Source organism: Muscardinus avellanarius (genome assembly GCF_963383645.1).
Source record: "Muscardinus avellanarius genome assembly, chromosome: 18".
In the NCBI taxonomy this organism is placed as follows: Eukaryota; Metazoa; Chordata; class Mammalia; order Rodentia; family Gliridae; genus Muscardinus; species Muscardinus avellanarius.
The window spans coordinates 25,010,773-25,027,776 of NC_137804.1; the positions used below are offsets into that span (position 1 = coordinate 25,010,773).

A 17,004-nucleotide genomic window follows, 5' to 3' on the forward strand; every position below is an offset into this window, starting at 1 on the left:
TTTTTAGTTTTTGTTTTCAGATAGGGTCTCATCAAGTTGCTGAGATTCTTTCTAAGTTGCTGAGGCTGTCCTTGAACCTGTGATTCAAGCCTCCCGTCTCAGCCTCCCCGTATTGGGATTACATTATGTGCTCTCTTGCAAAAATATATATATATATTTTTACTTGCTGGGTGCATTGGCACATGCCTGTAATCCCAGTTGAATCCCAGGCAGAATGATTACAAGTAAAAAATAAAAAGGACTGGGGACGTAGCTCAGTGGAAGAATATCCCTGAGTTCAATCCTCAGTACCAAAAAAAGAAAGAAAGAAATCACTCCTTCTTAATAATTTCTAAACTCTTAATTCAGTTCAGTATCAGCTTTGGCTTCAAAGACTAAAGACCCAAGCCTCATCTAAATGTCATCTAAATTGGATATAGGTGAGACTCAAGATACGATTCAGCCTGAGAAAAATTCCTCCTCACCTATGATCTTGTGAAGTCAGATATATTGTGCTTCCAAAACATAATAGGCACATAAGCATAGGATAGACATTCCTGTCCCAAAATGGAAGAACAAAGAACAACAAAAAGAAAAGAAAAGAAAAGAAAAGAAAAGAAAAGAAAGAAAGAAAGCAAGAAAGACATGATGAGTCCCAAGCAACCCCCAAACAGTAAGGCAAATACCAATGGATCTGAAGGCTTGAGAGAATCCTCCTTGGTTCTTGCTCTGCCTTCTGGACCCGCTAGCTCAGGGGTCTCACCTCCAGGACACACTGGAGCAGGGGTGCTCCTTCTGGTGAGGGATGTGCCCCCGAGATTCTGGGCAGTGACTTTCTAGATTGTTGAGCTCAGCTCTTCCCCAATTGTCCTCACTTTGACACTGAGGTGGCAGCCTTATTTACCACTGAATTTCCTCTGGGGTCATTTTGTGTTGTTGTCTTGTAGAGCAGTGCACATTCACACCCGGCGAGCTGTAGAGTCCAGTCTTACAGGGTCTATGTCCCACCACCTTTCTGTATTTTGTCCTCTGTTCCTTTCAGTTAAAACTGGCAGTGTTTCTGCTGGGGTGGCTGATCAGATGTCTGGTATATACTTATACTAATCTTATTATCAAATGGTTGTTCAGCCACATTCTTAGCTTTCCTTTCAAAACAAGCTTTTTTATTTTGTGCGTTACAAATAGGCTGAAATTTCTCCATATCTTTAAGTACTGTTTGTGTGCGTGCGTGTGTGTGTGTGTGTGTGTGTGTGTGTGTGTGTGTGTGACTGGAGATTGAACCCAGGACAATTCTACCTCTGAACTATACTCCCAGCCCTTTCAGCCCTTTTTATGTTTTTGTTTGGAAATAGTCTTGCTAGCTTGTTGGACTAAAAGGCTTGCTGGGGCTGACCTTGAACTTGAGACCCTCCTGTCTCCGCTGAGGACCCTCAGTACTCAGCCAGTACTGGGATTACAGGTGTTCGCCACCATGCCTAGCTTCTTTGCCACTTTATAACAAGGATCGTCTTTTCTCCATTTTCTAATAATATCTTCCTTATTTCCACCTAAGACCTACTAGACTGGCCTCTACTATCCTTATGCCTATTACTGTTCTGGTTGATGCTTATTCATGTATTCTATAAGAAGATAAAAGCTTTTTCTTCAACTTTCTTCTTTTTGAGTCCTTACCAAAACCATCACCTTTAATATCCATATTTCTATTATGAATCTAAAAACTCAAGCCCCTACCCATGCTCTAATTCCAAATGCCAGCCACAGTGGCATGTGCCTATAATACCAGTACTTGGGAGGCTGAGATAAGAGGATGGCAGGTTTGGGGACAGCCTTAGCAACTTAGCGAGATCCTGTTCCCAAATAAAATAGGGCTGGGGTTGTAGCTCAGAGGAAGAATGCCCACCTTACTCTTAGTATCAAAATTTGTATTAACCTGGGCTCCCCAGAAAAAAGAACAAAAAATATACACACACACACACACACACACACACACACACACACACACACATACACACATACACACATATATACATGTATATAAAATTAATATATAATAATATATAGTATATTAATATGCTAACATATAATATACTAATGTATAATATTATATATATGCACACATATAAAGCATTAGCTCACACAATTATGGTGGCTGAGGAGCTTAGGATTTATTTATTTATTTATTTATTTGTGGTACTGGGAATGGAACCCATGGGCAGTCTACCTTCAAGCTACATCTTAGCCCTATTTTTAATTAATTATTTATTTTTTAGGTGGTGTGTGTGTGTGTGTGTGTGTGTGTGTGTGTGTGTGTGTTACTGGGAATGGAAGACAGGGGCTTTATACCTCCAGGATCCCAGACCTATTTTATACTTTATTTGGAAACAGGGTCTCACTAAGTTGCTGAGAGCCTCACTAAGTAGCTGAGGCTGGCTTCGAACCTGTGCGATCCTCCTGTCTCAGCCTCCCAAGCACTGGGATTATAAGCGTGCGCCACCAGGCTCGGCTTTTATTATTTATTTTGAAACAGGGTCTCACTGAGTTGCAAAGGGCCTCACTAAGTATCTAGGCTGTTCACAAACCACAATTCTCCTGTCTCAGCCTCCTGAATGCTAAGATTACTAGCGTGTGCCATCATGCCCAGCTTGGAGCCCAGGATTTATAGTTGGCAAACTGAAGACCCAAGAGAACCTCTGGTATAGTTCCAGTCTGAGTCCAAAGGCCTGAGGACTAGAATAAATGATGATTTAAGTTCCAGTCTAAGCCTGAGTCTGAAGTCAGAAGACCAACGTCCCAGCTCAAAGGTAATCAGGCAGAAAAAACAAATTCACCCTTACTCAGCCTCTTTGTTCTATTCAGACTTACTCACATTGGAGAGAGCAATCTGCTTTACTCAGAAAGCTGATTCTAATATTAATCTCACTCAAAACATCTTGCAGACACACCCAGAATAATGTTTAACCACGTATCTGTGCACTTCATGGTTCAGCCAAGCTGACACATAAAATTAATCATCACAGCCAGGCATGGTGGTGCATGTCTATAATCCCAGAACTTAAAAGCTAAGACAGAAGAATCACAGGTTGGACAGCTTCAGCAACTTAGCGAGACCCTCAACAACTCATCAAGACCCTGTTTGAAAGTAACATACCCAGCCAGGCGTGGTGGCGCACACCTGTAATCCCTGTGCTTGGGGGGCGGAGACAGGAGGATCACGCAGGCTCAAAGCCAGCTGCGCTGGCTTAAGAGACCCTGTTTCCACATAATAAAGTATAAAAATAGGTCTGGGAGTGTAGCCCGGAGGTAGAAGGGCTTCCAGGAACCCCAGTACCACCACCAAAAAAAAGAAAAAAGAAAAAAAAAAAAAGAAAAGAAAAACTGGGATAAGAGCCTGCCAAGGGGTTAGGCCGGTGCCGGGGCCAATGGCCAGCATCGGAGCCTGCCGTGAGGCAAGGCCAGTGCTGGGGACTCCGAGGCTGGGATTGGAGCCTGCCAAGGGGTTAGGCCAGTGCCAGGGCCAGCGTGGCCAGGATCAGAGCTCACTGTGATGCAAGGCTGGTGCTAGGGCCTTTGAGGCTGGGATCGGAGCCTCCCGAGGGGTTAGGCCGGTGCCGGGGCCAGCGGCCGGCATCAGAGCCTTCCGTGAGGCAAGGTCACTACTGAGGCCTCCAAGGCCAGCATCGAAGCCTGCCGTGAGGCAAGGCCAGTGCTGGGGCCTCCGAGGCCAGGATAAGAACCTGCCGAGGGGTTAGGCCGGTGTCGAGGCCAATGGCTGGCATTGGAGCCTGCCATGAGGCAAGGCCGCTACTGGGGCCTCCGAGGCTGGGATCGGAGCCTGCCAAGGGGTTAGGCCAATGCCGGGGCCAGTGGCCAGCATCAGAGCCTTCTGTGAGGCAAGGCCTCTATTGAGGCCTCCGAGGCCGGGATTGGAGCCTGCCGAGGGGTTAGACTGGTGCCGGGGCCAGCGAGGCCGGCATTGGAGCCTGCTGTGAGGCAAGGCTGGTGCTGGGGCCTCCGAGGCTGGGATCGGACCCTGCCGAGGGGTTAAGCCAGTGCTGGGGCCAATGGCCGGCATCGGAGTCTGCCATGAGGCAAGGCCGCTACTGGGGCCTCCGAGGCCGGGATCAGAGCCTGCCGTGAGGCAAGGCCGGAGCTGGGGCCTCCAAGGCCAGGATCGGAGCCTGCCGAGGGGTTAGGCTGGTGCCAGGGCCAGTGGCCGACATTGGAGACTCCCGTGAGGCAAGGCCGCTACTGAGGCTGCAGAGGCCGGTATCAGAGCCTGCCTTGAGGCTAGGACAGTGCTGGGGCCAGCGAGGCCAGGATCGGAGCCAGCTTAGGGGTTAGGCCAGTGTCGGGGCCAGCAAGACCAGAATTAGGGCCTCTCATGATGCAAGGCCGCTGCTTGAGCCAGCGAGGTCTGGATCAGTCCACCGAGTAGCCAGGCCACTACTGGGCCATCAAGAGTGGGATCAGTACTTGCAACGCAGCATGCACAGAGAAATATCGCAGAAAATAAAAATCAGATGCTTCCCCTAATCAGCAATAACTAGGAGGAAAGGGGCAACAGGAAGAGGTCGAGATATAGAAAGGGCCCTATAGTGAAGCAACTAAGGTGACCAATCAGAGGGTATGGAATAGGGGAGGATGGAGCCTCTTTAAAAAGCAGGAGGTACATAAACACATGTATCAAAGTTAATCACCAAACAAGCATGGGATCGAGGGAGGGGGAGGGAATGGGATGGGGACTGGATGAGGGCTAATTGGATGATATGTGCTTGTATATCCTCTCAAGTCTTGTATTCCAGTGTGATATATGATTACAATGCACCAATAAAAAGAAAAGAAAAGAAAAGAAAGTTACACGCCCTGGGTTCTACTTCTAGTATAAATAATTAAATAAATAAATAAATACTTTGATTCCAAGCAAAACATTTCTCCCAAGTCAGAATATTTTAATCTATTCCAATGACTTTTTTCATATAGTCTGTAAATATAGGACACTTCATTGTATTTTTTGTAAACTACTTTTTTTTTAAATTTAAAATACATACTTTGATGGTGCATCCCTATAATTCCAGCTACCCAGGAGGCTGAGAAAGGAGGATCACAAGCTCAGGCCATCCTGGGCAAATTAGTGAGACTCTGTATCGAAATAAAATATAAAAAGAGCTGAGACTGTAGCTCAGTGGTAGAGTATCCTTGGAATCATTCCCAGTACTAGGATTTATATACTTTCCATATACTATATATACTTTGAACATTTTCTGTCACAAAATATTTTGTGACTGCATAAAAAATTTGCTGAATGGATATATGATATTTTCAGTCTATCTCTTATTGCTGGACTTTTAGGTGGTTTCCAAGTTTTCAGTATTAAAAGCAACTCTATGACACTCTTAGCATTTCTTTCTTCCTTTTTTTCCCCTTTTTTCTTTATTTGCAGTACTGAGATGGAACCCAGGGGCATTCTACCTCTGAACTCCACTCCCAGCCCTATTTTTTATTCTTTTTGAAACAAGGTCTCACTAAGTTGCACAGGGCCTCGCTAAGTAGCTGAGCCTGTCCACAAACCCAAGATCCTCCCATCTCAGCCTCCCAAGTACTGGGACTACATGAATGCGCCACCATGTCTGGCTTTGCTCTTGGCATTTTTTAATGTTTAAGTTACAAAAGCAATACATGCCCTCTCTAAATAACTAAGAAAATACAGAATTTTGTAAAATAAAAAAATTTGTAAAATAAAAGCAAAATTCTTTATTTTATTCACCCATATTTCTATTTTTCTAATGGTTCTGTTCCCCACGAGATAGTTTAGTCTATTTTATATCCTTCTAACTCTTTTTGGCTTTCTGCCTGCTTTTTCTCTTTTATTTCTATTCTGTTAGGTGTGTGTGTGTGTGTGTGTGTGTGTGTGTGTATGTGATATATATATATATATATATATATATATATATATATATGGTTTGTTTTTTGCCTCTGGGGATGGAACTCAGAGGCCTTCTGCCTCCAAGTTACAACCCCAGCCTTGTCTTATTTTTATTTGGAAACAGGATTTCACTAGGTTGATGAGAATCTCACTACTTGCTGAGGCTGTCCTCGAACCTGTGATCCTCCTGTTGTGCCTCTCAAATACTAGGATTACAAGTGTGCGCCACCATGCCTGGATACCTGTAATCTTTTGTTTTCTGCTTTCATCATGCTCAGCCTGAAGTAGTTTCTTGGCTCTTCTGCTTAGTTTTGGAAACCAGAAAAACAAATCTGTTAGAATTATGTGTAAATTTAGATAAAATAATGTGTGAGTAAAGGCCTCTCCTCTCCTCTCCCCTCCCCTCCCCTCCCCCTCCCCTCCCTCCTCCTTCCTCCTTCCTCCCTCCTCCCTCCTCCTTCTTTCTCTCTCTCTCTCTCTCTCTCTCTCTCTCTCTCTCTCTCTCTCTCTCCTCTCTCTGCAGTACTGGAGATGGAACCCAAGGGCATTGTACCTTCCAGCTACACCCCAGCCCTATTTTATAGTCCTTTTAATTTCGAAAAAGGGTCTCGCTGAGTTGCAAAGGGCCTCACTAAGTAGCTGAGGCTGTCTGCAATTAGCAATCCTCCTGTCTCAGCATCCCGAATGCTGGGATTACAAGTGTGTGCCACCATGCCCAGCTTCCTCATGTCTCTCTTATTAATGAGTATGAAGCTGCCAGGCATGGTGGCACATGCCTATAGTTCCAATACTTGAGAGGCTGAGACAGGAGGATTGCAGGTTCGAGGATAGCCTCAGCAACTTTAGTGAGATCCTGTTCCAAAAATAAAAATAAAAATGAAAGGTGTATGTTGTAGGTAAAAAGCCCCTGGGATCAATCCCCAGTAAAACACACACACACACACACACACACACACACACACACACACACACCCCAAAAATAAAATCAAAAACAGCATGGAACCAGGTGTTGTGGCATATGCTGTAATTTCAGTACTTGGGAGGCTGAGACAGGGAGATTGCAGGTTTGAGGCTAGCCTCAGCTACTTAGTGAGGCCCTCTGCAACTTAGTAAGACCCTGTTTCAAAATAAAGAATAAAAAGTAGGACTGGGGCTATAGCTTGGAGGTAGAATACCCCCGGGTTCAATCCCCAGTACAGCATAAAACAAACAAATAAAAGGAAAGCATGAAGTTCACTGGTTACCTTTTCTATTTTGCGCTTCAACTATTATTAGGCCTATTAAACCCACTTGCTTTCTAGTACTATGTCAGACAGTTGAAAAAGCAACCTTCAAATAAGTGAGGTGTTACTGTCTTTACTTTTCATAAGTTGAGGATGCACTTCTTTAAGAGAATGTTTAATATTGGCTTTTCATGCATTTGAAAGGGAAATGTATGTAAAATAAGTGATCTATCTCTGTTAGAAAATATAGCCAAGCATGGTGGTGCACACTTGTAATCCCAGCATTTGGGAGGTGAAATGGGAGGATGGAGGTTGGAGGACAGCCTCAGCTACTTAGTAAGGTCCTTTGCAACTCAGTGAGACCCTGTTTCAAAATAGAAAATAAAACATAGGGCTGGGAGTGTAGCTCAAAGGTAGAATGCCCCTAGGTTCCATCCCCAGTACCGAAAAAAAAAAAAAAAAAAAAAAAAGAAAGAAAATACAGAGTTAAGTTGGGCGTGGTGGTGCATGCTTGTAACCCCAGTACTTGGGAGGCTGAGACAGGAGAATTGCAGGTTTGTGGCCAGTCTCAGCTACTTAGTGAAGCTCTTGAGACTTAGTGAGACCCTGTTTCCAAATAAAGAATAAAAATAGGTTTGAGGGTATAGCTCAGTGGTAGAAGGCCCCTGGGTTCTATCCCTAGAACCACACAAACACACACACACACAAAAAGAAAAAAAGAAAAAAAGAAAAAAAAGAAAGAAAGAAAGAAGAAAAGAAAAGAAAAGAAAAAGAAAAAAGTAAACATGGATCAAAAGGAGCACAGCTTGACAGCGGAAACAGATTTTATTCTGGAATAAACCTGGGAGGAGGCAACTGAGCAGGAGAGAGTCCTCAAGCGTCAGGAGCCGCTTCCTTACAGGTCAGGGGCTCTTTATGGGAGGCTAGAAAAGGGAAGGAGACCAAGGCAGTCGTGGGTTTCTCTGATTGGCGGCTTAACAGCAGGCCAGGATAGGTTTATTTATGGGGCTTGGGGATGGTTAGGGGTATTTTCCCTCCTTTCCAGAAGCCCTTTGTTCTCAGCCTCCCCTGGCCAGGCCTCACAGCCACACTTCACGTGCCTACAATCTCTGTCTCTATCTAATTAGTGCATCCATTCCCTCAGAAGATATTTACTGAGTACCTGGCATGTGCTAGGCACTGTATAGACATTAAAAATATAACCAGAGCCGGGCGTGGTGGCGCACGCTTGTAATCCCCGCGCTTGGGAGGCTGAGGCAGGAGGATCGCACAGGTTCGAAGCCAGCCTCAGCTACTTAGTGAGGCTCTCAGCAACTTAGTGAGACCCTGTTTCCAAATAAAATATAAAATAGGTCTGGGAGTATAGCCCGGAGGTAGAAAACCTCTGGTGTTCCATCCATCCCCAGTATCTCACACACACACACACACACACACACACACACACACACACACACACACACCGTTTTCTTTTTAAGTGCTTCCAAACACTTTAGGAAACACCTCCTAATGGCGTGTTTTACAGTCTTCGTTGACCATCCCTTTAAAATCTGCATTAGAAGCCGGGCGTGGTGGCGCACGCTTGTAATCCCAGCATTCGGGAGGCTGAGACCTGGAGGATCGCGGTTCGCGGACAGCCTCAGCTACTTAGTGAGGCCCTCTGCAACTCAGTGAGACCCGGTTTCAAAATAAAGAATAAAAAAAAAAATAGGGCAGGGGGTGTAGCCCGGAGGTCAAATGCCCCTGGGTTCCATCCCCAGACCCGCAAAAAAAAAAAAAAAAAAAAAAAAAAAAATCTGCATTAGAGGAAGCCAGACTTGGTGGCACACCCTTGTAATCCCAGCATTTGGGAGGCTGAGATAGGAGGATCTTGGTTCCTGGACAGCCTCAGATATTTAGTGAGGCCCTTTGCAGCTCAGTGAGACCTTGTTTTAAAATTAAGAATAAAAAAAATAGGGCTGGGGGTGTAGCTCAAAGGTAGAATGCTCCTGGGTTTCTTCCCCAGTACTGCAAATAAATAAATAAATAAATAAGTTTAAAAAAATCTGCATTAGAGCATTTTGTCTTTTAGAAATATATAGCAGTGAACCGAGTTTGCTATTGGTAACACATTGGTACCTGGCCTTTGTGTATTTCTCTATGTATTTTATTTTAATTTTTCTTTTGTACAGGGGATTTAACTCAGGGGAATTCTACCTCTGCGCTACATCCCAAGCGAATTTTAATTTTATATTTTGAAACAGGTCTTGCTACATTGCTGAGGTTGACCTCAAACCTGCAATCCTCCTGTCTCAGACACCCAAGTACTGGGATTACAGGTGTGAACCACCACACCCAGCGCTCTATGTATTTTCTTGCCACTGCAATGTAGTTCTGCCTCATCAGCCTGTCCACCAGATGACTATCTGGGACATTTATACTCCCTTCAGGTCCTTTTGGTGAAACTAAGCCCAGAACTCTGACATTACAGTCCATTCCTCCCTCCCCTCCTTTTGCTTTCCCTCTTCTCGCCTCCCCTCCCTCCTCTTCTCCTCTCCCTTTTCCCTTCTCTTCTTCCTTCCCTCCCTCCCTCTGTCCTCTCTCCCCCTCTCCCCCCTCCCCCCTCCCTCTGTCCTCTCTCCCCCTCTCCCCCCCTCCCCCTCCCTCTCCCTCTCTCTCTCTCTCTCCTTTATGAAAATTGCTGAAATGCCAGGAGTCTGGTTAGGAGTGAGTACAGAAGTCTGGAATGTTTTTTAATCCTGTGTTCAGTATTCTTGGTAATGTTAAAAGAGCAGCAGAGCTATGAATCTAATCATGCGACTGGCTAAAGCAGCCCATCCTGACTTCAATGTTTCCCACAGGAGAAAAGACCTAGGGCGTTAGTTGACAGTAAATGCAACCTGAGCCAGTGATGTTTCCTGGCTGCCAAAACAAGCAGAGGTGATCTGAACTGGCATTAATAGAAGGCTGGTAGCGGGGACAAAGAAAGTAATAGTCGCAGGGTGTAGTCTACAGTGGACAGATCACACCTGAGGATGGTGTTTCCTTCTGAATCTTAAGAGTGATGCTGACAAGTTGGAGTCTGGCCAAGTTGGGCAACAGGATGATGCATGGCCAAGAAACAACATCCTCTGAGGAACAGATGGAGCACCTGGGGTGGTTTGCTCTGGAAATTAGAAGACAATGAGGTATGGGATACTATTTCGAAGCATTTGCAGGGGGCTATTATGTAGAAGAATTGGACTGTTCTCTGTAATCTCAGCAGGTGCAACTTAGACCAATGGATGTACATTACAAAGTGGCTGATCTCGACTCCATAGGAGGAAGACTTTTCTAGACATTATGAACATCTAAATACAGCAGATCTAAGCTGGCGCGGCAGCGCACGCTTGTAATCCCAGCCCTGGGAGGCTGAGACAGGAGGATCACACAGGTTTGAAGCCAGCCTCAGCTACTTAGTGAGGCTCTCAGCAACTTAGTGAGACCGTTTCCAAATAAAATATAAAATAGGTCTGGGAGTATAGCCTGGAGGCAGAAAGCCCCTGGGTTCCACCCCCCGTACCACCAAAATAATACTACTACTAATAATAATAGTAATAATAACAACAGCAGTTTTGAAAGGTGGTCGGTTATCTTTAATATGGGATATTGGATAAGAGGCCAGCTGACTGACCATCAGAGGATCCATGCAGACGATGGATAGTTTGGTGAGATGACTAATCCAAGAACTTTCAGATTCCAAGGCTCTAATGACAGACCTTAGGAAGATAGAAGGTGTTACTCTCTCCCTCACCCCCAGATCTCACACAAGTATTAACCACAGAAACTGTTAAAATAGACTCTAAGGTAGAATGAGTTGTGAGTTATTTTCTGCTTTCTCTGGTAGTTACGGACTCTGTGTATAAAGGTTTAAGTAGAGGAATGTGGGTGTGTTTTCCTAAACAGATAGAATGAGGTTTTTTTTTTTCCATTTAAACAATTCTCTAGACCTTGGTGTGCTTTATTTCTCATTAACACCTAATTCTCTTATTATGTTGTTTTCAGGGCACAACATATTGACAAGTTTACCCTTACCCGATATCACAAAGTGGCATTTCAGAGAATGGCAGTTTGTGCTGAATGTTAAAAACCCTCCCCTGTGAACATCTGGTCTTCAGAGTTCAGCAGTCATTAATAGTTAAGTATCATCGGTAAAATGGGTGTGTTTGGATAGTTGGGCTCTTTCCAACATTAGTGAGGGAAGTTAGTAATGATCGTAACCATTAGTAATCAGGGAACGAATCATTCTCTTTTACCAGTGCAGAAACTGGGTTTCTGAAGTTTGCCTACCGTGATGTGGGTGGGGCCGGTGTTAGAATCCAGAACTTTGACTTCTGGTACAGTGTTCTAATACAAAAGGCCACTATTTTTTTTTTTTATAATAGTAGATGGAGAGCCTTACTTGAATACAGATCTATGTTTTTCCTCCCTTAGCTGTCATGGTTCTGTGGAGTAGACTATCAGGTTGCTTTGATCAAAGTCTTGGTCCCCAGTTCACCTTTTGTCCTAAAGGAAGCCTCCAGTTTACACCACTACTGCCTCAGAATATCCGACCATCTCCCTGGAAATACGGATGTTAACACTTACTCCAAGCAAACATTATAAGGATTTGGAGAAGGCTGTGTTTGTCCAATGAAGTAGATCTGACTGGGCAGCACAGAAAAATGCGTACGAGATCATACTAAGTCAAAAAGACCTGGGTTTGTCTTTATTTTATTTTAATTTTTCTGTGGCACTGGGGATTGACTCCAGGAACATTCTACCTCTGAGCTACATCTCCAGCCCTATTTTTTTTATTATTTTGAAATAGAGTCTCCCTAAGTTGCAGAGAGCATCACTAAGTAGCTGAGGCTGGCCAGAAACCTGGGATACTCTGGTCTCAGCCTCCCAAATACTGGTATTACAAAGCATGTGCCACCATGCTCAGTTATGCTGCTGCTGTTGCTTTTTTTTTTCCTTTTAAGTATGTTTACTGTATGTTACTATCATTTTTTTTTAAGGTACTGGGGATTGAACTCAGGGGCATTCTACCTCCAAGCTACACCTCCAGCCCTATTTTATTTTTTATTGGAAACAGCGTTCCGATAAATTGCTGAGGCTGGCTTCAAACCTGGGATCCTTCTGTTTCAGATTCTCAAGTACTGGGATTGCACACCACTGTGCCGGACTTGATAATTTGTTTCTTTTATCCGTTTTTCTCTGGGGATATTATTGTGTGTTTCCTATTTCCTTTCACTATCTGTTTGTCAGCATAATGGGTGTTGAATAATAAGTCGTAGTCAGTAGTATCACGCTGCAGCAGTAACCAGTAACATTTCAACCAAGTGTTTCCTTGGTGCCCAGCCTAGTGCTGATTTCTGAAAACACAAACCTGCCCCAGACTAGCTTCGCAGGTAGCTATGGAGGCCAACCTGCAAAACCTGGGGTTCCTGAAAAGTTTGGATCTGTGTGTTTCATGAGTCAGCCAGGCCAACGAATGTGGGAGGGGCCTGGGTGGAGAGGGGACACTGAGCCAAGGTCCAGATCTGTGGCGCCCCAGTCAACAGGAAGTCAACAGGCTTCAGGGCTGGCTCACTTGTTAGGCTAGTCATTTAACCTCTCAAAAACCTCAATATCCTTATCTGTAAAAAGAAATAATGTCTACTTGCTTGCGATGATGAGAGGATTCAATTAAATGTGTAAATATTTTGTACTTGAACTTGTCACATCAACTAGCACTAGAGTAAGAATTTAATAAATGTTAGCCACTGTTAACATTGTTTTTTTCCGTGTGTGTGTGTGTGTGTGTGTGTGTGTGTGTGTGTGTGTGTGTATTGAACCCGGAGGCTTTCTGCCTCGGAGCTACACCCCTGGCCCTATTTTTATTTTTGAAACAGGGTCTCACTAAATTACTGAGGCTGGCGGTGAAACTTCAATCCTCCTGTCTCAGCCTCTCAAGTACTGGGATTAGAAGCGTGTGCCACCACACCAGGCTAACATTATGTTTTAATAATGTAATACTATCTTACTACAATTATGAACGCTGCCATTCCAAGAATAACTTATTGCCTGGTCGCTGGACTGAGAACCAGAGCGACAAAGATTCACCCATCGAGGTACCAGCCCTCAAGGGCCCTAGGACAAGGAAATCAGGGCGGGCGGGGCAATCCGTGCCCGGCGGCGCGTGACGTCAGCACGCCGGCGGCCCCGGCTCTCAGGGTCACGTGGCCGCGGCCCCGCCCCGCTCGAGCGGGTCCGGGCGGCTGCGGCAGCGGCTGCTGCGCGTGCGCGGAGCCGGGGGCGCTCTGCGGCGCGGTCCTCGGCGGAGGCGGCGCGAACAGCAAGTGGGTGGCGGATGGCTTTGCGGGCCCCGGCGGGCCTGGGGCCTGGCTCCCTCGGGCAGTTGGACGAGGCTGTGGCTGCGGCCGAGGGGCGCCAGGTGTCGTCTCTCGTGGCGGCGGGAGCCGCGCTGGAGGACGAAGAGGAGGACGATGGCCGCGGCCGGGGCCTGCTGCGCTGGGACGGTTTCTCGGCCTGGCTGCACTGCGTGTGCGTGGTGGGCTTCGACCTGGAGCTGGGCCAGGCGGTGGAGGTGAGGCTCGGCCGCACCCCGGCTCCCGCGCTGGCCGCTCCAGCGGAGCTCGAGGCCGGCGGGCCAGGACCTGGACCAGCTGCCGCGCATCCGGGCGTGGCCGGCAGCCCCCGAGGGAGGATGTTGGGCTGCGGCTAGGGGTGAAAAGTTCTCTCCAGGCCCCTCCTAAATGCTTGCTTCAAAACAAAACAAAACACCAACCCAGAGGCCAGGAATTAGGAAAAGGGTTAGCTGCACCCGGGGAAGGCTGCACGCAGATGTTTGGGACTTTCTCAATTGTTTTGGTCAGTTGCAGTAACTCAGAGCATCTCAGTCGGTTTGAGCCAAAATGCTTGTCTCAGCATGCGTTGTCTCCGATTTGTTCCTCATTATTATTTCTTCTTCTTACTTCTCCCTCTCTCTCCTCCTCCTCCTCCTTCGAATTGAACCCAGAGATATTCTATCTCTCAGCTGTACCCCCACTTCTATTTTCATGCTTTGTTTTGAAACAGGGTCTCACACTTAAGTCGCGGAGGGATTCACTAAGTTGCTGAGGCTGGCCGCGAACCTGTGATACTTCTGTTTCAGACCCCCAGGAACTGAGATCACAGGCATGCACCACTGCGCCCAGCTCTGTTCTTTTCTTTTCTTTTCTTTTTTTATTTTGGTGGTACTGGGGGTGGAACCCAGGGGCTCTCTACCTTCAGGCTATACTCCCAGACCTATTTTATTTGGAAACAGGGTCCCACTAAGTTGCTGAGAGCCTCACTCAGTAGCTGAGGCTGGCTTTTTTTTTTAATTTATTTTTATTGGTGCATTGTAATCATACATCACATTGGAATACAAGACTTTAGAGGATATACAAGCACACATCATCCAATTAGCCCTCATCCAGCCCCCATCCCATTCCCTCCCCCTCCCTCTATCCCATGCTTGTTTGGTGATTAACTTTGATACATGTGTTTATGTACCTCCTGCTTTTTAAAGAGGCTCCATCCTCCCCTATTCCATACCCTCTGATTGGTCACCTTAGTTGCTTCACTATAGGGCCCTTTCTATATCTCGACCTTTGCCTGTTGCCCCTTTCCTCCTAGTTATTGCTGATTAGGGGAAGCATCTGGTTTTAATTTTCTGCGATATTTCTCTGTGCATGCTGCATTGCAAATACCGATCCCACTCTTGACGGCCCCAGTTGTGGCCTGGCTACCCGGTGGACTGATCCAGACCTCGCAGGCTCAAGCAGCGGTCTTGCCGCTGAGGCTGGCTTTGAACCTGTGCGATCCTCCTGTCTCAGCCTCCCAAGCAGGGGGATTACAAGTGTGCGCCACCATGCCCGGCTTTTATTTCTTAATACAGCTTCTGGAACAGTTGCACAGAAAAGTGATGTCAAGATGAATATAAGGAAAATTGTTTGCTTGTCAGTCTGTCATATTTTCCCTCTTTAGAGCATTGTATTGAGAAGCTTTAGGACCTTAGTCATTTTTGGCAATGTTTAGGGTCTTTTTTGTAACATAAGAAATTGTCTTCATGTGTCCTGAGAAAATCTGTATCAGAAAGACATGCGTTGAGGATATTTTTTTCTTTTCTTTTTTTCTTGTTCTTTTGGTGGTGGTGACAGATTTTTTTTTTTGGGGGGGGGGTCTGGGGATGGAACCCAGGGGCATTTAACCTCCGAGCTACACCCCCTGTCCTATCTTTTATTCTTTATTTTGAAACCAGGTCTCACCGAGTTGCAGAGGGCCTCACTAAGTAGCTGAGGCTGTCTGCAAACCGCGGTCCTCTGGTCTCAGCCTCCCGAATGCTGGGATTACAAGCGTGTGCCACCCCACCCCCACCCCCCGGCGTGGTGACAGATTTTAATCTCATCCTGTCTTTGGTGGCCTAAATTGATTAAGAACATTGGTCAGGGAAGTTGTGCTTAAAGTGAAATTACTGCTTTTGTATTCAACCTGTTGTCTTGGTGTCTTATCCTTACGCAGTCCAGTCAGCATTGCATTTTTACTAATCTAGGAAGTGTGCTTGTTACTGGACATTGAAATGTAACACGTTTTATTGTATGTTTGTAGACTGAGACAGCAATTCATTGGGGAATGAAAACTCTCAGTAGTACATACAGTCAAATGCACTGCCGGACACGGTGGCATTCGGCACTTGCTGGTAGAGTAAGTGCATACTTAAGCAGTTCTTTTTCTTATTGAGGTAGGAACAAACCATTTGGAGACATTTATAAGCCACTTATTATTTACATTGACACGTTAACCTGAAGTTACATGTACAGCAAAGTAGAATTTAACCAAAAACTACAGGATTGGGTTGTAGTTTGTTGCATTTTCAAATAGCTAAAGGAGATCCTTTTGTATTCTCATCATTTGGGACATTCTTCATACAGGATGAGTGTGTGTGAGTGTGTATATATATATATATATATATATATATATATATTTAAACAAACAGAATGCTTAACATGCTTAAGATGTTACAAAAATATGAGTCATTAAAGGACTTATTTTGTACTTTATTTCTCATGATATATACTACTCTACAGAGTTTTTTTTTTAGGTCAGTGGTCATTAACTTTTGTTTCCTGGACCTTAAAAAAAATTAGCCAGGATTGGTGGTGCATGCCTGTAATACCAGTACTTGGGAGGCTGAGACAGGAGGATCTCAGATTATAGACCAGCCTCCACAGTTTAGCTTGAGACTCTGTTTCAAAGTACAAAGATAAAATAGGGCTGGGAGTGTAGCTCAGAGAGAGAGTGTACCAGGTTCAATTCCCAGTACTACCAAAAAATTAATAAAGGAACACCATGAACTCTTCACTGAAAAAAGCTAAGAAATATTTATGTGTATGCTTTCATGGACTGTTTGGGTTTCTCCATAAGCCTTCTATTTCATTTCCTACAGATTAAGGGTCACTGATTTTAGAAGACATAGGATGACATGGGAAAGATTCTTTAATAAAGAGTCCAAAGAAACACGTTAGATGAGATGCAAAACAATTTTGCTTATTTTTTTTGAGGGAGCAGTGTAGAATATTATAACCCCTCCCCCTTTTGGTACCAGGGCATTCTGCCTCTGAGCTACAGTCCTTTTTTGGCGGGGGGGGGGTACTAAAAATGGAACCCAGGGGCATTCTACCTCTGTGCTATACCCCAGCCCTATTTTATTTATTTATTTATTTTGGTGGTACTGGGGGTGGAACCCAGAGGCTCTCTACCTCTGTTCTATACTCCCAGACCTATTTATATTTTATTTGGAAACAGGGCCTCACTAAGTTGCTGAGAGCCTCATTAAGGAGCTCAGGCTGGCTTCGA

At 45.2% G+C, this 17,004-nt stretch overlaps 1 protein-coding gene across 1 annotated transcript in view; it reads left to right on the plus strand.

The window, feature by feature from the left end:
* Positions 1-13,474: 13,474 nt before the first annotated feature.
* Positions 13,475-17,004, plus strand: part of DENND6A (DENN domain containing 6A) — a gene marked incomplete at both ends in the record, with an annotated part of 59,600 nt that continues 56,070 nt past the window's right edge. Inside the window, one exon of the mRNA XM_080715616.1 lies at positions 13,475-13,711. Coding sequence (XP_080571742.1) covers positions 13,475-13,711 — 237 coding nt within the window. The remainder of the gene's footprint in view (positions 13,712-17,004) is intronic.